The sequence below is a fragment of the Salmo salar genome, chromosome ssa01 (genome assembly GCF_905237065.1).
Source record: "Salmo salar chromosome ssa01, Ssal_v3.1, whole genome shotgun sequence".
In the NCBI taxonomy this organism is placed as follows: Eukaryota; Metazoa; Chordata; class Actinopteri; order Salmoniformes; family Salmonidae; genus Salmo; species Salmo salar.
Genome location: NC_059442.1, coordinates 114,826,370 through 114,851,584, shown reverse-complemented (window position 1 = coordinate 114,851,584; position 25,215 = coordinate 114,826,370). Strand labels below are relative to the sequence as shown.

Genomic DNA, 25,215 nt, shown 5'->3' with positions numbered 1-25,215 from the left:
TTCTCTTCTTATGGCTCTATACTCCAACAGTTTGGATTTTAAATCAAACCAGGATTATGAGTGCAGACTGTCGGCTTTAATTTCATGGTGTTTTTCATCCATACCGGGTGAACCGTTTTAAATTACAGCACTTCCTGTGCGTAGTCTCCCCATTTTAGGGCACCTGAAGTATTGGGAAAAATTCACTTGTGTATTAAAGGAGTAAAAATTGAAGTATTTGGTCCCATATTAATATATATATAAATATATATATATATATATATATATATATATATATATATATATATATATATATATATATTAATATCAAGATTTTGACTGTACATATGTTAGTTGCATTTGCTGTTTGTTTTGGGTGTGTTTTAGATTATTTTGTGCCTATTAGAAATTAATGGTAAATAATCTATTATGTCATTTTGTAGTCAGTTTTATTGTAAATAAGAATAGAACATGTTTCTAAACACTTCTACATGAGTGTGGATGCTATCATGGTTACAGATAATCCTGATTGAATCGTGAATAATGATGAGAGAGAAAATTACAGATGCACAAATATCGTACCCCTAACACATGCTAACCTCTCACCATTACAATAACAAGGGATGTTAGCATTTTATATCATACCTCTAAAACATGCTAACCTCTCACCATTACAATAACAGGGGAGGTTAGCATTTTATATCATACCCCCAAGACATGCTAACCTCTCACCATTAAAGTAACAGGGGAGGTCAGCATTTTATATCATAACCCCAAGGACATGCTAACCTCTCACCATTACAATAACAGAGGTTAGCATTTTATATCATACCCCCAAGACATGCTAACCTCTCACCATTACAATAACAGGGGAGGTTAGCATTTTTGTAGGGTATGATATTTGTGCGTCTAACTTTTGGAGTATAGAACCAATATAATTAAAAGAAAATCCCTTTCCCAATAATTACAGAGGGCACTATATATCATAATGGAGCTAGCAAGGCCAGTACAGATGTAGGAAGCCAGCAGAGCAGCAGATGTTGCTTCCCCTTGACAGATGTAGGAAGCCAGCAGAGCATCAGAGCTGCTTCCCCTTGACAGATGTAGGAAGCCAGCAGAGCATCAGAGCTGCTTCCCCTTGACAGATGTAGGAAGCCAGCAGAGCAGCAGAGCTGCTTCCCCTTGACAGATGTAGGAAGCCAGCAGAGCAGCAGAGCTGCTTCCCCTTGACAGATGTAGGAAGCCAGCAGAGCAGCAGAGCTGCTTCCCCTTGACAGATGTAGGAAGCCAGCAGAGCAGCAGAGCTGCTTCCCCTTGACAGGTGTAGGAAGCCAGCAGAGCATCAGATGTTGCTTCCCCCTGACAGGTGTAGGAAGCCAGCAGAGCAGCAGAGCTGCTTCCCCTTATTTATTTTTTATTTAACTAGGCAAGTCAGTTAAGAACAAATTCTTATTTACAATGACGGCCTAGGAACAGTGGGGTTAACTGCCTTGTTCAGGGGCAGAACAACAGATTTTTACCTTGTCAGCTCGGGGATTCGATCTAGCAACCCTTTCGGTTACTGGCCCAACACTCTAACCACTAGGCTACCTGCCGGCCCTCAGCAGATGAAGGAATGCAGCAGGGGGATTAGAGCTGATTCCCCTCAGCAGATGAAGGAATGCAGCAGAGGATTAGAGCTGATTCCCCTCAGCAGATGTAGGAAGCCAGCAGAGGATTAGAGCTGATTCCCCTCAGCAGATGAAGGAATGCAGCAGAGGGTTAGAGCTGATTCCCCTCAGCAGATGTAGGAATGCAGCAGAGGATTAGAGCTGATTCCCCTCAGCAGATGAAGGAATGCAGCAGAGGATTAGAGCTGATTCCCCTCAGCAGATGTGGGAATGCAGCAGAGGATTAGAGCTGATTCCCCTCAGCAGATGAAGGAATGCAGCAGAGGATTAGAGCTGATTCCCCTCAGCAGATGAAGAAATGCAGCAGAGGATTAGAGCTGATTCCCCTCAGCAGATGTAGGAAGCCAGCAGAGGATTAGAGCTGATTCCCCTCAGCAGATGAAGGAATGCAGTAGAGGATTAGAGCTGATTCCCCTCAGCAGATGAAGGAATGCAGCAGAGGATTAGAGCTGATTCCCGTCAGTAGATGTGGGAATGCAGCAGAGGATTAGAGCTGATTCCCCTCAGCAGATGAAGGAATGCAGCAGAGGATTAGAGCTGATTCCCCTCAGCAGATGAAGGAATGCAGTAGAGGATTAGAGCTGATTCCCTTCAGCAGATGAAGGAATGCAGCAGAGGATTAGAGCTGATTCCCGTCAGCAGATGTGGGAATGCAGCAGAGGATTAGAGCTGATTCCCCTCAGCAGATGAAGGAATGCAGCAGAGGATTAGAGCTGATTCCCCTCAGCAGATGAAGGAATGCAGTAGAGGATTAGAGCTGATTCCCCTCAGCAGATGAAGGAATGCAGCAGAGGATTAGAGCTGATTCCCCTCAGCAGATGAAGGAATGCAGCAGAGGATTAGAGCTGATTCCCCTCAGCAGATGAAGGAATGCAGCAGAGGATTAGAGCTGATTCCCCTCAGCAGATGAAGGAATGCAGTAGAGGATTAGAGCTGATTCCCCTCAGCAGATGAAGGAATGCAGCAGAGGGTTAGAGCTGATTCCCCTCAGCAGATTTCCATGTTTAATAATGCAAGCTGGAGAGAGCATTGAAGCTAGATACATATATCCCTTAACTGTGTGTGTGTGTGTGTGTGTGTGTGTGTGTGTGTGTGTGTGTGTGTGTGTGTGTGTGTGTGTGTGTGTGTGTGTGTGTGTTTGTGCACGCGTGTGTACTCTTGTATTGTATTCTCGTTAGTCATTCCAAGACAATATAAATAGGTCTTCTCCTGGAAATGACAGGATCATTTACTGCATAAGGAGACTGTTATTGTGATAGACGGGACTTTGCTGGATAAACAATGTTTGCTGTGTTTTATTACATTTCTTTAATGGTTTATCAATCAAGCAGTGGAACGGTATGTCTTTCTGTACATCATCTGATAAATGTCTGGACTCCATTATTTACTAATTACTGCAGAGAGACTGTTTCTCTCTGTGTCTACAGTGTTGTGTTCAGTCATTATTATAGACCTATTGCAGAGAGACTGTTTATCTCTGTAGTCTACAGTGTTATGTTCAGTCATTATTATAGACCTACTGCAGAGAGACTGTTTCTCTCTGTAGTCTACAGTGTTGTGTTCAGTCATTATTATAGACCTACTGCAGAGAGACTGTTTATCTCTGTAGTCTACAGTGTTATGTTCAGTCATTATTATAGACCTACTGCAGAGAGACTGTTTCTCTCTGTAGTCTACAGTGTTGTGTTCAGTCATTATTATAGACCTACTGCAGAGAGACTGTTTCTCTCTGTAGTCTACAGTGTTGTGTTCAGTCATTATTATAGACCTACTGCAGAGAGACTGTTTCTCTCTGTAGTCTACAGTGTTATGTTCAGTCATTATTATAGACCTACTGCAGAGAGACTGTTTCTCTCTGTAGTCTACAGTGTTGTGTTCAGTCATTATTATAGACCTACTGCAGAGAGACTGTTTCTCTCTGTAGTCTACAGTGTTATGTTCAGTCATTATTATAGACCTACTGCAGAGAGACTGTTTCTCTCTGTAGTCTACAGTGTTGTGTTCAGTCATTATTATAGACCTACTGCAGAGAGACTGTTTCTCTCTGTAGTCTACAGTGTTATGTTCAGTCATTATTATAGACCTACTGCAGAGAGACTGTTTATCTCTGTAGTCTACAGTGTTGTGTTCAGTCATTATTATAGACCTACTGCAGAGAGACTGTTTCTCTCTGTAGTCTACAGTGTTGTGTTCAGTCATTATTATAGACCTACTGCAGAGAGACTGTTTCTCTCTGTAGTCTACAGTGTTGTGTTCAGTCATTATTATAGACCTACTGCAGAGAGACTGTTTCTCTCTGTAGTCTACAGTGTTGTGTTCAGTCATTATTATAGACCTACTGCAGAGAGACTGTTTCTCTCTGTAGTCTACAGTGTTATGTTCAGTCATTATTATAGACCTACTGCAGAGAGACTGTTTCTCTCTGTAGTCTACAGTGTTATGTTCAGTCATTATTATAGACCTACTGCAGAGAGACTGTTTCTCTCTGTAGTCTACAGTGTTTTCTAGTCACATTATTGAATTTTGAGCAACAACCGTCACGGTTCAGGGACTCCGATCCCGTAGAGGTTAACATCAGGGTCATGATGATATCACAACATTAACATCAGGGTCATGATGACATCACAACATTAACATCAGGGTCATGATGATATCACAACATTAACATCAGGGTCATGATGACATCACAACATTAACATCAGGGTCATGATGATATCACAACATTAACATCAGGGTCATGATGACATCACAACATTAACATCAGGGTCATGATGACATCACAACAGCTAAACATTTACATCTCTGTTTTAAAAATGTTTTGCCTTATTGTTACTATTATTATGATGATGATATGTTCCCTGCACTGTTGAGAGGAGAGCTCACCAATAATTATGTCATTGTACCGTTTATACCCGGCTACAATGAAATGAATACTTGGGAGCGCTCCCCTCAACAGTGCAGTGAATATATCAGAAGAATAAAGTGTGATTTGATTTGGACATGCTGACTAAGTGTAAACTGCACCGTTTAGTTGACCTGGCCAGTCCAGTCCAGGGGACTGCTGCTGTGGGCGTCCATCCAGGTAGACATCCAATATAAAGCAGTAATATTTCTCAGTGGACAGGTGCAATGGATGGAAACATACTTTACCATTTACCCCGGCTGGCGCTGAGCCTATCATCTATATTGGCATGTTCACAGCTGCAGAAAATTGAGTGAGGGAAGAGGAGAGAGGGAGACTCAGCTCAGGCAGACTGGGCTTTAGTAATGTGGTCACGGGCTGCTGCTGGGTGAGTGCTAGAGGGGAGTGTTTCAGGAGTCTCCACCACCGAGGGTAAAGATAGAGACATGGGGAGGTTGGGGGTGTTTCAGGAGTCTCCACCACCGAGGGTAAAGATAGAGACATGAACATCTCAAGGGTTTCTGGAGGGGCTCTGAAACACTTCACCTTTGTGCTTAATGACTAAGGGGGACTCCTGATATGTAGCACGCTCAGGTTAGCCTTGGATAACATTCAGATTAGCCTTGGATAACATTCAGATTAGCCTTGGATAACATTCAGGTTAGCCTTGGATAACATTCAGATTAGCCTTGGATAACATTCAGATTAGCCTTGGATAACATTCAGATTAGCCTTGGATAACATTCAGGTTCGTCCTGGATAACATTTAGGTTAGCCCTGGATAACATTCATTGTTAACCCTGGATAACATTCAGGTTAGCCCTGGACAACATTCATTGTTAGCCCTGGATAACATTCAGGTTAGTCCTGGATAACATTCAGGTTAGTCCTGGATAACATTCAGGTTAGCCCTGGATAACATTCAGGTTAGCCCTGGATAACATTCAGATTAGCCTTGGATAACATTCAGGTTAGCCCTGGATAACATTCAGGTTAGCCCTGGATACCATTCAGGTTAGCCCTGGATAACATCCAGGTTAGCCCTGGATCACATTCAGGTTAGCCCTGGATACCATTCAGGTTAGCCCTGGATAACATTCAGGTTAGCCCTGGATAACATTCAGATTAGCCCTGGATAACATGCAGGTTAGCCCTGGATAACATTCAAGTTAGCCTTGGATAACATTCAGGTTAGTCCTGGATAACATTCAGGTTAGCCTTGGATATCATTCAGGTTAGCCCTGGATAACATTCAGGTTAGCCCTGGATAACATTCAAATTAGCCCTGGATAACATGCAGGTTAGCCCTGGATAACATTCAGGTTAGCCCTGGATAACATTCAGGTTAGCCTTGGATAACATTCAGGTTAGCCTTGGATAACATTCAGGTTAGCCCTGGATAACATTCAGGTTAGCCTTGGATATCATTCAGGTTAGCCCTGGATAACATTCAGGTTAGTCCTGGATAACATTCAGGTTAGCCTTGGATATCATTCAGGTTAGCCCTGGATAACATTCAGGTTAGCCCTGGATAACATTCAAATTAGCCCTGGATAACATGCAGGTTAGCCCTGGATAACATTCAGGTTAGCCTTGGATAACATTCAGGTTAGCCCTGGATAACATTCAGGTTAGCCCTGGATAACATTCAAATTATCCCTGGATAACATGCAGGTTAGCCCTGGATAACATTCAGGTTAGCCCTGGATAACATTCAGGTTAGCCTTGGATAACATTCAGGTTAGCCTTGGATAACATTCAGGTTAGCCCTGGATAACATTCAGGTTAGCCTTGGATATCATTCAGGTTAGCCCTGGATATCATTCAGGTTAGCCCTGGATAACATTCAGGTTAGCCCTGGATAACATTCAAATTAGCCCTGGATAACATGCAGGTTAGCCCTGGATAACATTCAGGTTAGCCCTGGATAACATTCAGGTTAGCCTTGGATAACATTCAGGTTAGCCCTGGATAACATTCAGGTTAGCCCTGGATAACATTCAGGTTAGCCCTGGATAACATTCAAATTAGCCCTGGATAACATGCAGGTTAGCCCTGGATAACATTCAGGTTAGCCCTGGATAACATTCAGGTTAGCCTTGGATAACATTCAGGTTAGCCTTGGATAACATTCAGGTTAGCCCTGGATAACATTCAGGTTAGCCTTGGATATCATTCAGGTTAGCCCTGGATAACATTCAGGTTAGTCCTGGATAACATTCAGGTTAGCCTTGGATATCATTCAGGTTAGCCCTGGATAACATTCAGGTTAGCCCTGGATAACATTCAAATTAGCCCTGGATAACATGCAGGTTAGCCCTGGATAACATTCAGGTTAGCCTTGGATAACATTCAGGTTAGCCCTGGATAACATTCAGGTTAGCCTTGGATAACATTCAGGTTAGCCCTGGATACCATTCAGGTTAGCCCTGGATAACATGAATATTGCATGAATGGAAAATGCCTTGGAGCCTTGACTACCGCGTGACAGAGGTGGTGTTTCAAGTTGTATTAGTGATGTGTACAGGAGAAACAAGTTGTATTAGTGATGTGTACAGGAGAAACAAGTTGTATTAGTGATGTGTACATGAGAAACATGTTGTATTAGTGACGTGTACAGGAGAAACAAGTTGTATTAGTGATGTGTACAGGAGAAACAAGTTGTATTAGTGATGTGTACATGAGAAACATGTTGTATTAGTGACGTGTACAGGAGAAACAAGTTGTATTAGTGATGTGGACAGGAGAAACATGGTACACACACTGTACATCGAGATGCTAACTTGCAGGTTCCATCTGGACAATGCAACAACAATAAGAAATTGTAAAATATAACAATAGGAACATAAAGTAAATGTCTCAGTAGAATAGAATAAACATTTTAGCATCAGTATAATACAGGCTGGCACAATTTATAGTTTGATATTTACGCATGTTTTAGGGGAAAGGGGGGGATTGGGGTCCAGTGTTTACATTGAGTAGTATTTAGCAATCATATGGTAGCAGTGTGATGTGTGTGTAGAATGAATGTGTGTGTGTGTGGGTGTGTAGAATGTGTGTGTGAGTGTGTGTGGATGATTATACAACGGGTGGGTCTAATCCTAAATGCTGATTGGTTAAAACCGCATTCCAGCTGGTGTCTATTCCACAAGATACCACCGGCTAAATCTACAAAGATATTACTCTGTTCCATCTGACTGCTGCAATCCACTGTCTCATCAGCCCAGCCAGGCAATTTATAAACTTGATCTCCACTATAAAAAGCATCTAGACATTATCTCACATTTCTTTAAGACTAACATTTAGTTTTCAACAGCGGTTTTATATAAACCATTTTGTCTGTCTTTCCGACATTTGCAACATTGTTTCAATATTCAAATTTGATCTTCAGCTGTCCAATAGTAATGAACGTGTCGGTTAGTCGGGACGAGACAGACAGGCAGGCAGCGTTTCTCAGCCAGTCGAAATGATAAATCAGCTGGCATCATTGTTATGGATATATACAAAGAAATGAACGAAACGAAACGAAGTGCAGCTAGTTTGCAGTCTTTCCAGCTTCAGTTTGAAGTGATTGTGTTTAGCTGTGTTGTTGGCTAGCTCCTCTGAACAACAGTGTCCTGGCGAGAGAGCACATTTTCTATGCCAGGCGAAATCACTCCTCATTAGCTCATTGTTATGGATGTATACAAAGAAATGTCACTAGAAAACAGCTAATGCAAATGCATCTACTTTGCTGTTATTCTGGCTGTACTTTTAGACGTGACTGTAAGTTAGCCATAGTTGGCTAGCTAGCAAGCAAGGGATAAGAACGTTGCCAGCCCGTATGGCAATGGAACATTTAGAATGAACGACTGGGTCGCATCCACAGATACAGAACAAAAAGACTGAACGACTGGGTCGCGTCCATAGATACAGAACAAAAAGACTGAACGACTGGGTCGCGTCCATAGATACAGAACAAAAAGACTGAACGACTGGGTCGCGTTCATAGATACAGAACAAAAAGACTGAACGACTGGGTCGCGTCCATAGATACAGAACAAAAAGACTAAACGACTGGGTCACGTCCATAGATACAGAACAAAAAGACTGAACGACTGGGTCGCGTCCACAGATACAGAACAAAAAGACTGAACGACTGGGTCGCGTCCATAGATACAGAACAAAAAGACTAAACGACTGGGTCCATAGATACAGAACAAAAAGACTGAACGACTGGGTCCATAGATACAGAACAAAAAGACTGAACGACTGGGTCACGTCTCCGGCAAACAAATTAATAGAACGAACGACCAGCCTGCTTCTGTAACAACCCTACATTTGTGTTGGGACTATATCTTGTGGAAGGATGAAATAATATGAATAAATTCATCAACATAAAGTTATTTAAGAAAATATGTCTATCATACTTCATCTCGGGCGTAACACCCATGCTGATACACTGCATTCAGAAAGTATACAGACCCCTTGACTTTTTCCACATTTTCTTAAGTTACAGCCTTATTCTAAAATGGATAAAATAGTTTTTATCCCCCTCGTCAATCTACACACAACCTATTTACCGTTACAACCCCTGCTGTTACTTTTGTTACTTTTGACAAAGCAAAAACAGGTTTTTAGAAATGTATGCAAGTTTATGTAAAAAAAAATACTGAAATGTCACATTTACATAAGTATTTAGACCCTAGAACTCAGTACTTTGTTGAAGCACCTTTGGCAGCGATTACAGCCTCGAGTCTTCTTGGGTATGACACTACAAGCTTAGCACACCTGTATTTGAGGAGTTTCTCCCATTCTTCTCTGCAGATCCTCTCAAGCTCTGTCAAGCTATTTTCAGGTCTCTCCAGAGATGTTCGATCGGGTTCTGGCTGGGCCACTCAAGGACATTCAGAGACATGTCCCAAAGCCACTCCTACGTTGGTTGTGTGCTTAGGGTCTTTGTCCTGTTGGAAGGTGAACCTTCACCCCAATCTGAGGTCCTGAGCGCTCTGGAGCAGGTTTTCATCAAGGATCTCTCTGTAAGACTGATTGTACAGAATAGTGGAGGGAATCTAGGACGAGCCTCAAAGTTATTATCCAACCTTTTTTCAGCTTTATTTCTGATTTAGATTCCCCTTGGCTACTGTACTACAGTTATTCTTCCTTTAAGAGTTGTGGCGTACTGCAGCACAGCTTTTTTGGGGGGGCCGTAGAATTCTATGACAGTTATTTAAGTGTCAGCCATTGTTGCCAGAATAACGTCATTTACCACAATCTGCCACCATCTACCACAAAACCGTCACGGCATAAAGCTCAAAACGTTTAAAGGAAGAACAAGTGTATGTTCCCTGAGGTGGATAAACAGAGTTATACTCCTAAAACCTGCTGGAAATCCAGATTAGCCATCTGGCAATTCTGGCAAATGCCAGATGGGCCAGAATCATCTTTTAGTTGGTTAAGCTGGTCAAAATTGGTACACACAAAAGAAACGTTGACAAAAAATAAATAAGTGACGCTGCCGGGGGCCTGTTCAGATGTCTCTGTTGTCATGATAAACTATAATGAGCATCCAGCTGATCAGTGGGCAACGGCGGCCCCCTTTTTTTTAATAGGCTGAGCTGAGGTCGCGCAAATTCACATTGAAGGTCAAACGCGGCATCATCAAAGAGATCTGAAAATGGCTTTATTCTGTGTTCTCTAGCCTACTTCCTGGATGTGCGTTGTATTACAGTATGTGAGTGAACACAGTCTCTCTCAATCACTTTCTCACAGTTTGATCCAGACTGGTTTTCTCTAACAACACACACACACAGTATTCTCAGTGGTTATCTAAACCCCCCCCCACTGGCTTGACCTTTGGGAACCAGGTCTTCTGTGAGCCCAGATGACAGTTCAGTCCCATTATCTGTCTGTCTTACAGCGGAACAACAGGTCATGCCGCTAGAGATTTATGTTTCACGCTGAAGGAGAAAAACAGAAAAACAACCCATTACATGAGATTAAAGGGATATTACTTGTCAGCACTTAATTCATCTGTGGCATTTGTACTCTCTCAGTCTTTTGTACTGGTGATTTTGTAATTCACAGGTCAAACTGAAATATGAATCCCTTACATCAAACACACTAATCCTTTGGATTGAACCGTTAAAATAGACAACATTGTAGAAAATGGACAAGTTTGGTGGGAGATCAAACAGACCCAGTCCATACTGTAGCAGGTAGTAGCCTATAGGCTGAACACATATCCTGATGTACTGTAGGGTGGGGGTGGAACATAGTAATGATGGGGTGATATGTAGGGTGGAACATAGTAATGATGGGGTGATATGTAGGGTGGAACATCGTAATGATGGGGTGATATGTAGGGTGGAACATAGTAATGATATGGTGATATGTATGGTGGGGGCGGAGCATAGTAATGATGGGGTGATATGTAGGGTGGGGGTGGAACATAGTAATGATGGGGTGATATGTAGGGTGGAACATAGTAATGATGGGGTGATATGTAGGGTGGAACATAGTAATGATATGGTGATATGTAGGGTGGGGGTGGAACATAGTAATGATATGGTGATATGTAGGGTGGAACATAGTAATGATGGGGTGATATGTAGGGTGGGGGTGGAACATAGTAATGATATGGTGATATGTAGGGTGGAACATAGTAATGATGGGGTGATATGTAGGGTGGGGGTGGAACATAGTAATGATGGGGTGATATGTAGGGTGGGGGCGGAGTGTAGAAATGATGGGGTGATATGTAGGGTGGAGCATAGTAATGATATGGTGATATGTAGGGTGGGGGTGGAACATAGTCATGATATGGTGATATGTAGGGTGGGGGTGGAACATAGTCATGATATGGTGATATGTAGGGTGGGGCGGAGCATAGTAATGATATGGTGATATGTAGGGTGGGGGCGGAGCGTAGTAATGATGGGGGGATATGTAGGGTGGGGGTGGATCTAAACTAGATGTCTCTCTGATCTATTTCAGAGTGTTTCCGAAGGCCGTTAATCAGTATGGATCTAAACCAGATGTCTCTCTGATTTCATTGAGTGTTCCTGAGGGCCATTAATCAGTATGGATCTAAACCAGATGTCTCTCTGATTTCTTTCAGAGTGTTCCCGAGGGCCATTAATCAGTATGGATCTAAACCAGATGTCTCTCTGATTTCTTTCAGAGTGTTCCTGAGGGCCATTAATCAGTATGCAGCCGTGTTAAACAAGAAGTTCCTGGATCAGACCAACTTTGAGCTTCAGGTAAGCTCACCACTCTATAAAGCCTCAGTTTGTTAAAAACAAAATACTGTTACTCCATCAGGCCAGACTTGAAGACTGGTTGAATTATGTCAATCTAATGTCAAATCTATGTTTATGTAAAGTTTCCTTTCATTAGTCTTGCACTGCATTAGGAGAACTTAACGAGACTGGTTGAATAGTGAAATCCTTAAAGACGGTTCAGAATGGTGACTTGATTGCCTTCAATGGTATTTATTGCTGACACTTTGCGGAGCAAGCTCTTTCATCAAAAACACTGGTTGAATTCTGTTAATGAACTGTAACTTGTATGGTTATTTTAGGGCTGTCCCCGACCCTTAAAAATCTTGGTCGACCGAAAGTCGTCTGTTCTTTCGACCAATCGATTGCTAGAATGTTTTAAATGTGTATTTTTTCCATATATAGACACACCCAATGTGTTTTAATAAAATCAACTATATGTATTGAGCTTGTCTGATGTTTTAAGCTTATGGTTTGTTTAAATAAGACAAATGCCTCAAGAGGGAGCCAGAGATCTAGATAACCAGAATAAACCAACCTTAACCTTACCCAACTAGTCTCCTCCTGCTCCTGCTGGATTTCGCAGATTCTGACATTACTCTCCTGAAATTTCCGGTAATAGGCTACATGAGGAATCGGCAACATTTCTCATGTGGAATGTCAATTTATCTTACCATTTCTACCAATCTGCCTGCCAGTTATGGTTTTCATATGCACATTTTCGTGAAACATTTTACTTGAATTTATAATATTGTCTTCATATCTCAAAATCATTGCCATGTGTTTAATCTAAATTCTATCCAAATCTAAATGAAAATGATACAAACCTAAAAAGTTAGTTCTATTGCCATTGCAAAATATGTTAAAATAGCCTACATAAATCCAACAAATTAAAACATTGCAGCCTGCAGGAAGAAAATATTTGGATTCAAAAAAAGATATATACAGTACCAGTCAAAGTTTGGACACACCTACTCAAAACGCAAGGGCTTTTCTTTATTTTTACTATTTTCTACATTGTAGAATAATAGTGAAGACATCAAAACTATGAAATAACACATATGGAATCATGTAGTAACCAAAAAGTGTTAAGCAAATCAAAATATATTTTATAATTAAGATTCTTCAAAGTAGACACCCTTTGCCTCGATGACAGCTTTGCACACTCTTGGATCCACAAATGAGCACATTTATATGGCTACATTTGCGTGCAGGCTAAGTAGCCTACAGGCCTACTTCTATGTGTAAATCAGGCCAGGTAGCCTATAGGCCTACTTCTATGTGTAAATCAGGCCAGGTAGCCTATAGGCCTACTTCTGTGTGTAAATCAGGCCAGGTAGCCTATAGGCCTACTTCTATGCGTGCGCGTCCTTACTCAACATTGACAGGAGCGCTCCAAACAAAAGACAATGACTAAATTGGAGAGAGAAGGTGCATGGTCAATCCGACGTCTGCTTTGGCCATGCAGTATTTACGATAATAAGCAGAAGTCAGGGCAAGAATGGCCTCAGCAGAAGTTAGGGCATTCATACCACCCTGGGGACGAGATCTCTGCAATACGCTCCTACATATCCAAGGGTTTTTCTTGATATCAGTTTATCTATGGAAATAAAAAAATATTTTGTCATAAAGATAGGAATGCATTGAAATAAGTATAAAAACTTAGGTAATACATTCATTTTAACAGTGTTAATTATTCCGCTCAAAGAAAAAGTAAATCCCAGCATTCAAAATCCTGTTTCAGGCGGAGTATCAAGGAGGGAAATTGGCTTTATAGACATCTTTGAAATTGTGTGTGACCCAAATTCCCATATATTTACATTTCTGTGTTGTCACCCTGAAGGGCACATGACTAAAATAAGTTTGCATGGCAGAAGGATAAATAGGCATCAATTCACTTTTTTGTAGATGAATCTTATACCCGGATATTTTAACAACTGTCTTTAGTAGAACCTGGATCTCTGGAACAAACATTTTGCTACAATAACATCTGCTATACATGTGACTAATAAAATTTTATTTTATTTGATATTGGAAGACCAGTTAAAGGGTCAGACATATAAAATAGCAAGTCATCTGCATAGAGTGCTCTAAGCCCCCTCTTCGAATACCTTTAATAGTGGTGTTATTATGTATTTGCAATGGCTAAAGGCTCAATTGTGATGGCAAACAGCTGAGGGGATAGAGTACAACCCTGTCATGTTCCACGTTAAAGTTGTAAATAAGGTTATTATTTGTGCGTACTGCAGCCACAGGGGAGGAATAAAGGACGTTGATCCAGAACATAAAATTGGGACTGAATCCAAATTGTTTGAGAGTATAAAATAGATAATCCCACTCCATCCGATCAAACGCCTTCTCAGCATCAAGTGATAACATTATCTCTGGATTGTCAGATGAAGAGGGATTATAAAGTATAATATACAGATGTCTGATGTTGAAAAAATAATGACGATTTTTAATGAAACCAGTTTGATCTGTAGAGATAATGTCGGGAAGGACTGACTCAAAACGGCAGGCAATCATCTTAGAAAGAATCCTTACAACGTAATTCAGTAAAGAAATGGAAGGCCTGTATGAACCACACTCAAGAGGTTGTTTTTATCAGAATAAGTAAAAATACATGCCTGACTCATTGTTGAGGGTTAAAGAGTTTGAGGAGAATGGTTCCTCAAATACGGAAAGCAAGAGAGGAGAGAATAGATCTGAGAATGATTCCTCAAATACGGAAAGCAAGAGAGGAGAGAATAGATTTGAGAATGTTTTTTTATAAGAATTAGCTCAGAAATCCGTCGGGTCCAGGGGATTTACTGCGTAGATTTAATTGCCAACACAATCTCTTCTACAGAGAACTGTTCTTCTAATTCAGCAGCTTTCTCGCGTTCAACTGTAGGAATATCTAAGTTCTCAACAAAGGTGTCAAGTAAGGAAAGTAAGTTACGTTACATCAATACAATCCTGGCAGTGGTGTAGTTTAGCCACAATGACGCAAGGTTATCCACCAGGATTCCTTGCATGAGATCCCCGATGTGAGCGGTCTACAGGGACGTCTTCATCTAATTTGAGGGCTTCCTTCAATAACTTTGAGACCAATGAAGTAGGACTTGAGCCCTGGTCCTCAGCTACCCCCATGATCCTGGTATTAGTCCTTCGCATATAACCTTGTAAATGTATGCATGTTTTATATTTGAGATTCTTCAAAGTAGCCACCCTTTTCCTTGATGACAGCTTTGCACACTCTTGGCATTCTCCCCACCAGTTTCACCTGGAATGCTTTTCCAACAGTCTTGAAGGAGTTCCCACATATGCTGAGCACTTGTTGGCTGCTTATCCTTCACTCTGCGGTCCAACTCATCCCAAACCATCTCAATTGGGTTGAGGTCGGGTGATTGTGGAGGCCAGGTCATCTGATGCAGCACTCCATCACTCTCCTTGGTCAAATAGCCCTTACACATCCTGGAGGTGCATTGGGTCATTGTCCTGTTGAAAAACAAATGATAATCCCACGAAGCACAAACCAGATGGGATGGCGTATCGTTGCAGAATGCTGTGGTAGCAATGCTGGTTAACTGTGCCTTGAATTCTAAAATAAATCACTGACAGTGTCACCATCAAAGCACCCTGACACCATAACACTTCCTCCTCCATGCTTCACGGTGGGAACCACACATGCGGAGATCATCTGATCACCTACTCTGCGTCTCACAAAGACACGGCAGTTGGAACCACAAATCTCAAATTTGGACTCATCAGACCAAAGGGCAGATTTCCACCAGTCTAATTGCTCATGTTTCTTGGCCCAAGCAAGTCTCTTCTTCTTACTGTTGTCCTTTAGTGGTGGTTTCTTTGCAGCAATTCGACCATGAAGGCCTGATTCACACAGTCTCCTCAGAACAGTTGATGTTGAGATGTATGTTACTTGAACTCTGTGAAGCATATATTTGGGCCGCAATTCCTGAGGCTGGTAACTCTAATGAACTTACCCTCTGCAGCAGAGGTAACTCCTGGTCTTCCTTTCCTGTGGCGGTCCTCATGAGAGCCAGTTTCATCATAGCGCTTGATGGTTTTTTGCGACTGCACTTGAAGAAACATTCAAAGTTATTGACATTTTCCGGATTGACTGACCTTCATGTTTAAAGTAATGATGGACTGTCATTTATCTTTGCTTATTTGAGCTGTTCTTGCCATAATATTATTTTTTTACCTTTAATTAACTAGGCAAGTCAGTTAAGAACAAATTCTTATTTTCAATGCCGGCCTAGGAACAGTGGGTTAACTACCTTGTTCAGGAATTGGTCTTTTACCAAATAGGGCTATACCAAGCCTACCTTGTCACAACACAACTGATTGGCTCAAACACATTAAGAAGGAAAGAAATTCCACAAATTAGCTTGTTAATTCAAATGCATTTCAGGTGACTACCTCATGAAGCTGGTTGAGAAAATGCCAAGAGTGTGCAAAGCTGTCATCAATGCAATGGGTGGCTACTTTGAAGAATCTCAAATATAAAATATATTTTGATTTGTTTAACACTTTTTTGGGTACTACATTATTTCATATGTGTTATTTCATAGTTTTGATGTCTTCACTATTATTCTACAAGAAAATAGTAAAAATATATAAAAATCCTGGAATGAGTAGGTGTCCAAACTTTTGATATTTCTATATTTGATTTTCAATACATTTCTAATCTCAGCAAAAAAAAGAAACGTCCTCTCGCTGTCAACTGCGTTTATTTTCAGCAAACTTAACATGTGTAAATATTTGTATGAACATAACAAGATTCAGCAACTAAGACATAAACTGAACAAGTTCCACAGACATGTGACTAATAGAAATTGAATAATTTGTCCCTGAACAAAGGAGGGGTGAAAATCAAAAGTCACAGTCAGTATCTGGTGTGGCCACCAGCTGCATTAAGTACTGCAGTGCATCTTCTTCTCATGGACTGCACCAGATTTGCCAGTTCTTGCTGTGAGATGTTACCCCACTCTTCCACCAAGGCACCTGCAAGTTCCTGGACATTTCTGGGGGAATGGCCCTGGCCCTCACCCTCCGATCCAACAGGTCCCAGACGTGCTCAATGGGATTGAGATTCGGGCTCTTCACTGGCCATGGCAGAACACTGACATTCCTGTCTTGCAGGAAATCATGCACAGAACGAGCAGTATGGCTGGTGGCATTGTCTTGCTAGAGGGTCATGTCAGGATGAGCCTGCAGGAAGGGTACCACATGAGGGAGAAGGATGTCTTCCTGTAACGCACAGAATTGAGATTGCCTGCAATGACAACAAGCTCAGTCCGATGATGCTGTGACACACCACCCCAGACCATGACGGACCTTCCATCTCCAAATCGATCCCGCTCCAGAGTACAGGCCTCGGTGTAACACTCATTCCTTCTACAATACATGCGAATCCGACCATCACCCCTGGTAAAACAAAACCTCGACTCGTCAGTGAAGAGCACTTTCTGTCAGTCCTGTCTGGTCCAGCGACGGTGGGTTTGTGCCCATAGACGACGTTGTTGCTGGTTACGTCTGGTGAGGACCTGCCTTACAACAGGCCTACAAGCCCTCAGTCCAGCCTCTCTCAGCCTATTGCGGACAGTCTGAGCACTGATGGAGGGATTGTGCGTTCCTGGTGTAACTCGAGCAGTTGTTGTTGCCATCCTGTACCTGTCCCGCAGGTGTGATGTTCGGATGTACCGATCCTGTGCAGGTGTTGTTACAAGTGGTCTGCCACTGCGAGGACGATCAGCTGTCCGTCCTATCTCCCTGTAGCGCAGTCTTAGGCGTCTCACAGTACGGACATTGCAATTTATTGCCCTGGCCACATCTGCAGTCCTCATGCCTCCTTGCAGCATGCCTAAGGCACGTTCACGCAGATGAGCAGGGACCCTGGGCATCTTTCTTTTGGTGTCTTTCAGAGTCAGTAGAAAGGCCTCTTTAGTGTCCTAAGTTTTCATTACTGTGACCTTAATTGCTTACTGTCTGTAAGCTGTTAGTGTCTTAACAACCGTTCCACAGGGGCATGTTTATTAATTGTTTATGGTTCATTGAACAAGCATGGGAAACAGTGTTTAAACCCTTTACAATGAAGCTCTGTGAAGTTATTTGGATTTTTATGAATTATCTTTAAAAGACAGGGTTCTGAAAAAGGGACGTTTCTTTTTTTGTTGCTGAATTTAAAAAGGTGTTTTCACTTGTCATTGTGGGGTATTGTATGTTATTGTGGGGTATTGTGGGGTATGGTGGGGTATTGTGGGGTATGGTGTGTTATTGTGGGTTATTGTGTGGTATGGTGTGTTATTGTGTGGTATGGTGTGTTATTGTGGGGTATTGTGGGGTATGGTGTGTTATTGTGGGGTATTGTGGGGTATGGTGTGTTATTGTGGGGTATTGGGTGTTATTGTGGGGTATTGTGGGGTATTGTGGGGTATGGTGTGTTATTGTGGGGGTATTGTGGGGGTATGGTGGGGTATTGTGTGTTATTGTGGGGTATGGTGGGGTATTGTGGGGTATTGTGGGGTGTGTTATTGTGGAGTATGGTGGGGTGTTGTGTGTTATTGTGGGGGTATGGTGGGGTATTGTGGGGTATGGTGTGTAGATGGGTGAGAAAAGACATTCATTTAATCCATGTTGAATTCAGACTGTAACACAACAACATGTGGAATAAGTCCAGGTATGAATACTTTCTGAAGGCTTTGTAGTAGTTGGGAATATGTCCCAAATGACAACTTATCCCCTATGTAGTGCACTACTTTTGACTAGGGCTCTGGTCAGAAGTAGTGCACTGAATAGAGAATAGGGTGCCATTTGGGACTTGCGGGGTCATTTGAATGCTCTTAACAAAGGGGTTGAACTCTACAGCACTAAAACGAGATTAGCATAAAATCGTTTGACAGTGGTACGCTTAAATGACTGTATAATGAGCTGTGATTTAAAAAGCCATTTCAGAATATTTTATCTCGTCTCTTCATGGCGTCGATGCTCCTTTTCCCTACGTTTCAAATCTGTCACATATGGAAGAATTTTAACGCTGGTAAGTATTTAACTGCAGACGAGGGTCCTGGCAGCTTTTTAAAGCCTTCGGGGCATGTCTTCATTATGATAAAGTTCACGTGTCTCCTAATAACACTGAAACGATCTGCTGAATTCTGTTATTTTAAATATCTTCATCAACAACTAAAGGGCACATGGATCATTTGTCTGGCTACGCCATCTCTTAATAGAATGAATATTCATTTCTGAATCTAAGTCATGTTGTAGTCTGTGTGTTGGTGCCTCTAGGTATCTGCTTTAGATATAGAATGGTCTGATCGTTTGTAGATCTCTTCAGGATAAGGTTGTTATGGCTGTGAGAACCTGGTAATATGGACATCTCTCTCTCTCCTCCCTTCTCTTCTCATGTCTTCCCTCTCTCCTCCCTTCTCTTCCCTCTCTCCTCCCGTCTTTCATCTCCTCCCTTTTCATCCTCACTCTTCCCTCTCTCCTCTCCTCACTCTTCCCTCTCTCCTCTCCTCCCTCCCTCTTCCCTCTCTCCTCCCTTCACCCTTCTCTCCTCCCTCTCTCCTCTCTTCTCTCCTCTCTCTCTCCTCTCAGCTGTGGAACAACTACTTCCACCTTGCCGTGGCGTATCTTACCCAGGAGTCCTTGCAGCTTGAGAACTTCTCCAGCGACAAACGATCCAAGATCTTCCAGAAGTGAGTTACATTACCCCATCACACACTCCCCAGAGGACAGTAGTACATTACCCCCGTCACACACTCCCCAGAGGACAGTAGTACATTACCCCGTCACACACTCCCCAGAGGACAGTAGTACATTACCCCCGTCACACACTCCCCAGAGGACAGTAGTACATTACCCCGTCACACACTCCCCAGAGGACAGTAGTACATTACCCCGTCACACACTCCCCAGAGGACAGTAGTACATTACCCCGTCACACACTCCCCAGAGGACAGTAGTACATTACCCCCGTCACACACTCCCCAGAGGACAGTAGTACATTACCCCGTCACACACTCCCCAGAGGACAGTAGTACATTACCCCGTCACACACTCCCCAGAGGACAGTAGTACATTACCCCATCACACACTTCCCAGAGGACAGTAGTACATTACCCCATTACACACTCCCCAGAGGACAGTAGTACATTACCCCGTCATACACTGAGGAGTCTCTCTGTAATCTCCGTCCTATAGTTTCACTGAGGAGTCTCTGTAATCTCCGTCCTATAGTTTCACTGAGGAGTCTCTCTGTAATCTCCATCCTATAGTTTCACTGAGGAGTCTCTCTGTAATCTCCATCCTATAGTTTCACTGAGGAGTCTCTCTGTAATCTCCATCCTATAGTTTCACTGAGGAGTCTCTCTGTAATCTCCGTCCTATAGTTTCACTGAGGAGTCTCTCTGTAATCTCCGTCCTATAGTTTCACTGAGGAGTCTCTCTGTAATCTCCGTCCTATAGTTTCACTGAGGAGTCTCTCTGTAATCTCCGTCCTATAGTTTCACTGAGGAGTCTCTCTGTAAGCTCCATCCTATAGTTTCACTGAGGAGTCTCTCTGTAATCTCCATCCTATAGTTTCACTGAGGAGTCTCTCTGTAATCTCCATCCTATAGTTTCACTGAGGAGTCTCTCTGTAATCTCCATCCTATAGTTTCACTGAGGAGTCTCTCTGTAATCTCCGTCCTATAGTTTCACCGAGGAGTCTCTCTGTAATCTCCATCCTATAGTTTCACTGAGGAGTCTCTCTGTAATCTCCATCCTATAGTTTCACTGAGGAGTCTCTCTGTAATCTCCGTCCTATAGTTTCACTGAGGAGTCTCTCTGGGTCATGTTATCTAACCTACCTGACTCTGTATTCAGGGTGGTGTTATCTGACCTACCTGATTCTGTATTCAGGGTGGTGTTATCTAACCTACCTGACTCTGTATTCAGGGTGGTGTTATCTGACCTACCTGACTGTATTCAGGGTGGTGTTATCTAACCTACCTGACTCTGTATTCAGGGTGGTGTTATCTGACCTACATGGCTCTGTATTCAGGGTGGTGTTATCTGACCTACCTGACTGTATTCAGGGTGGTGTTATCTGACCTACCTGACTCTGTATTCAGGGTGGTGTTATCTGACCTACCTGACTCTGTATTCAGGGTGGTGTTATCTGACCTACCTGACTCTGTATTCAGGGTGGTGTTATCTGACCTACCTGACTCTGTATTCAGGGTGGTGTTATCTGACCTACCTGACTCTGTATTCAGGGTGGTGTTATCTGACCTACCTGACTCTGTATTCAGGGTGGTGTTATCTGACCTACCTGACTCTGTATTCAGGGTGGTGTTATCTGACCTACCTGACTCTGTATTCAGGGTGGTGTTATCTGACGTACCTGGCTCTGTATTCAGGGTGGTGTTATCTGACGTACCTGGCTCTATATTCAGGGTGGTGTTATCTGACCTACCTGACTCTGTATTCAGGGTGGTGTTATCTGACCTACCTGACTCTGTATTCAGGGTGGTGTTATCTGACGTACCTGGCTCTATATTCAGGGTGGTGTTAGTAAAACTGACTGACAGGGGTTTTTATTGAGGAGAACATTTGACTGACTGTGACTCGTGTGTGATTGTATTACCTCTCTACATTTAGAGGAATATGTAAATCTCTCTGCAGCGCAGCGTCTGTTAATTGACTCAAATGTAAATCCAACGTCTTGGTTGTCAGTATCAGGTTTGTCTCTAACCTTTTCAGTGGTTATGTCCTCACAACCTTTATCAGAGCCAAATTCTATTTCATCCCACGCCTGATACTGAGGTGTGCTGAGATTACAGTTTCCTGTCTCATTTAGTGACTGTGTACGGCACACTGTGGGTGACTGACGACTCAAATACTGAAGTCAGTGTTCCTACAGTAGGGAAGTCATTTAGGCCATATGAAATATCTTCCACATCTCACTCATAATAACATTTCTCCAAACTGCAGGTGGGAATAGTTTCATTTCTATCCATTATCTATTCTATACTATATCCTCAAAAAGTTATTTCATCAGCAGAAAGAGTTTATAGTCTGGACAACAGACATATGTCATGTAGCATAGTGTGTTAAATGTTCCTGGACCAAAAGGTGAGTCTCTATTCATCTACTGGAGGCTCCTGTCTCTCTCTCTCTTTCTCTCTCTCTCTCTGTCTCTCTGTCTCTCTATCTGTCTCTCTCTCTCTCTTTCTCTCTCTCTCTCTGTCTCTCTGTCTCTCTATCTGTCTCTCTCTCTGTCTCTCTCTCTCTCTGTCTCTCTATCTGTCTCTCTCTCTCTGTCTCTCTCTCTTTCTCTCTCTCTCCCTTTCTCTGTCTCTCTCTCTCTCTCTCTGTGTGTCTCTCTCTCTCTCCCTCTCTCTTTCTCTTTTTTTGATCTACTAGAAGACCCTATTTCTGATAGTGTAGGGAAACAGAAGAACAGACAGGCAGTAAATCTTACTAGCACATTGCCCTCATTGTCTACAGATGGTTAGCTAGTAGCTACATAGAGGGCAATGTGATATGTCTACAGATGGTTAACTAGTAGCTACATAGAGGGCAATGTGATATGTCTACAGATGGTTAACTAGTAGCTACATAGAGGGTAATGTTATATGTCTACAGATGGTTAGCTATTAGCTACATAGAGGGCAATGTGATATGTCTACAGATAGTTAGCTAGTAGCTACATAGAGGGCAATGTGATATGTCTACAGATGGTTAGCTAGTAGCTACATAGAGGGCAATGTGATATGTCTACAGATGGTTAGCTAGTAGCTACATAGAGGGCAATGTGATATTTCTACAGATGGTTAGCTATTAGCTACATAGAGGGCAATGTGATATGTCTACAGATGGTTAGCTAGTAGCTACATAGAGGACACTGTCATATGTCTACAGATGGTTAGCTAGTAGCTGCATAGAGGGCAATGTGATATGTCTACAGATAGTTAGCTAGTAGCTACATAGAGGGCAATGTGATATGTCTACAGATGGTTAGCTAGTAGCTACATAGAGGGCAATGTGATATGTCTACAGATAGTTAGCTAGTAGCTACATAGAGGGCAATGTGATATTTCTACAGATGGTTAGCTAGTAGCTACATAGAGGGCAATGTGATATGTCTACATAGGGGGCAATGTAGCTACATAGAGGGCAATGTGATATGTCTACATAGGGGGCAATGTAGCTACATAGAGGGCAATGTGTAATATATCTATTATACTTTAGGTCCTGATCCAACTCCCACACAATCAGGCATGTTAAACATTCTCACCCACCCTGCACCCCGGTGTTGCCTCAGCCTTGGGCCCTTTGGCAGCCCTCCTGTAGCCCAGCTAGGGACCCCCTATCCAGGCCTCTGCTGGCCCGGTGCTCTGCTGCTCTGCCCAGGGGGATTACCATTCTGGATGAATAGAGGAAGAGACCAGGGGGATTACCATGCTGGATGAATAGAGGAAGAGACCAGGGGGATCACCATTCTGGATGAATAGAGGAATAGACCAGGGGGATTACCATTCTGGATGAATGGAGGAAGAGACCAGGGGGATCACCATTCTGGATGAATAGAGGAATAGACCAGGGGGATTACCATTCTGGATGAATGGAGGAAGAGACCAGGGGGATTACCATTCTGGATGAATAGAGGAATAGACCAGGGGGATTACCATTCTGGATGAATAGAGGAAGAGACCAGGGGGATTACCATTCTGGATGAATAGAGGAATAGATCAGGGGGATTACCATTATGGATGGATAGAGGAATAGACCAGGGGGATTACCATTCTGGATGAAGAGAGGAAGAGACCAGGGGGATTACCATTCTGGATGAATAGTGGAAGAGACCAGGGGGATTACCATTCTGGATGGATAGAGGAATAGACCAGGGGGATTACCATTCTGGATGAATAGAGGAATAGACCAGGGGGATTACCATTCTGGATGAATAGAGGAATAGACCAGGGGGATTTCCATTCTGTATGAATAGAGGAAGAGACCAGGGGCTGAACTCCACTCCTCCTCTCTCTCTCTCTCATTCTCTCTCTGTCTCTTCATTTGATGTTCTTCCCACTGACATCTAAACCTGTCATTAAAAGGAAGATGAGGACAGTTTCTTTGGTGGACTTTAAAGAAAGGAGAAATGGGGGATTCTCTCAGTAGTAGCTCCCCTTTCACTCTATCACGCTCACACACAGTCCCTGTCTCTGTCGCTCTCTCGTTCTCTCTCTCTCTGTCGCTCTCTCGTTCTCTCTCTCTGTCGCTCTCTCGTTCTCTCTCTGTCGCTCTCTCGTTATCTCTCTGTCGCTCTCTCGTTCTCTCTCTCTCTCTCTCTCTCTCTCTCTCTCTCGCTGATCTGCCACTCGCCCTCGTCACACCAATTATTATCTTCTGAGTGTCAGAGCAGAGAGGCAGGGGAGGGTAGTGTTATGGAGACGTGTGTTTGATCAGCCCTGTGTCTGATCCTAGAACAACTCCTACAGACTGTTGCATCATCTCTTGGTGATCCACACACAGAGACACACAACACAAACTCTGTTTGACTGACTAGCTGTCTGTCTAGCTGTCTGTATTTCTGTCTGTCTGGCTGACTGACTAGCTGTCTGACTGTCTGTCTAGCTGTCTGTATTGCTGTCTAGCTGTCTGTATTTCTGTCTGTCTGGCTGACTGACTAGCTGTCTGACTGTCTGTCTAGCTGTCTGTATTTCTCTCTGGCTGTCTAGCTTTCTGTATTTCTGTCTGTCTGGCTGACTGACTAGCTGTCTGTCTGACTGACTGACTAGCTGTCTGTATTTCTGTCTGTCTGGCTGACTGACTAGCTGTCTGACTGTCTGTCTAGCTGTCTGTATTTCTGTCTGTCTGACTGACTAGCTGTCTGACTGTCTGTCTAGCTGCCTGGCTGACTGACTTTCTATCTAACTGACTGACTGACTGTCTGGCTAACTGGCTGTCTAGCTGACTGACTGGCATACTGGCTGGCTGACATACTGACTGTCGGTCTGTTTGTCTCTCTCTGTCTGTCTGTTTAGCTGTCTGTCTGTTTAGCTGTCTGTCTGACACTGTAGCAATCAGATGAATTCACGTAGGAGATGACAGTTTCACATGGACCATAGACAGTGTAACCGTAGTTACCGTGTTGAGGTGAGGAGGGGTTCAGTGTAACAGTAGTTACTGTGTTGAGGTGAGGAGGGGTTCAGTGTAACAGTAGTTACCATGTTGAGGTGAGGAGGGGTTCAGTGTAACAGTAGTTACCGTGTTGAGGTGAGGAGGGGTTCAGTGTAACAGTAGTTACCGTGTTGATGAGGGGTTCAGTGTAACAGTAGTTACCGTGTTGAGGTGAGGAGGGGTTCAGTGTAACAGTAGTTACCGTGTTGAGGAGGGGTTCAGTGTAACAGTA

General features: G+C 42.9%; 1 protein-coding gene across 7 annotated transcripts in view; it reads left to right on the top strand.

Moving 5' to 3' along the window:
• The window catches only part of LOC106591860 (dedicator of cytokinesis protein 1), a 723,705-nt gene that overhangs the window by 348,287 nt on the left and 350,203 nt on the right, over window positions 1-25,215 (top strand). For all 7 annotated transcript variants that reach the window (XM_045687698.1, XM_045687691.1, XM_045687686.1 and 4 more), the window contains exons 30-31: window positions 11,714-11,792; window positions 19,413-19,513. In XM_045687698.1, the coding sequence (XP_045543654.1) occupies window positions 11,714-11,792; window positions 19,413-19,513 (180 nt within the window). The remainder of the gene's footprint in view (window positions 1-11,713; window positions 11,793-19,412; window positions 19,514-25,215) is intronic.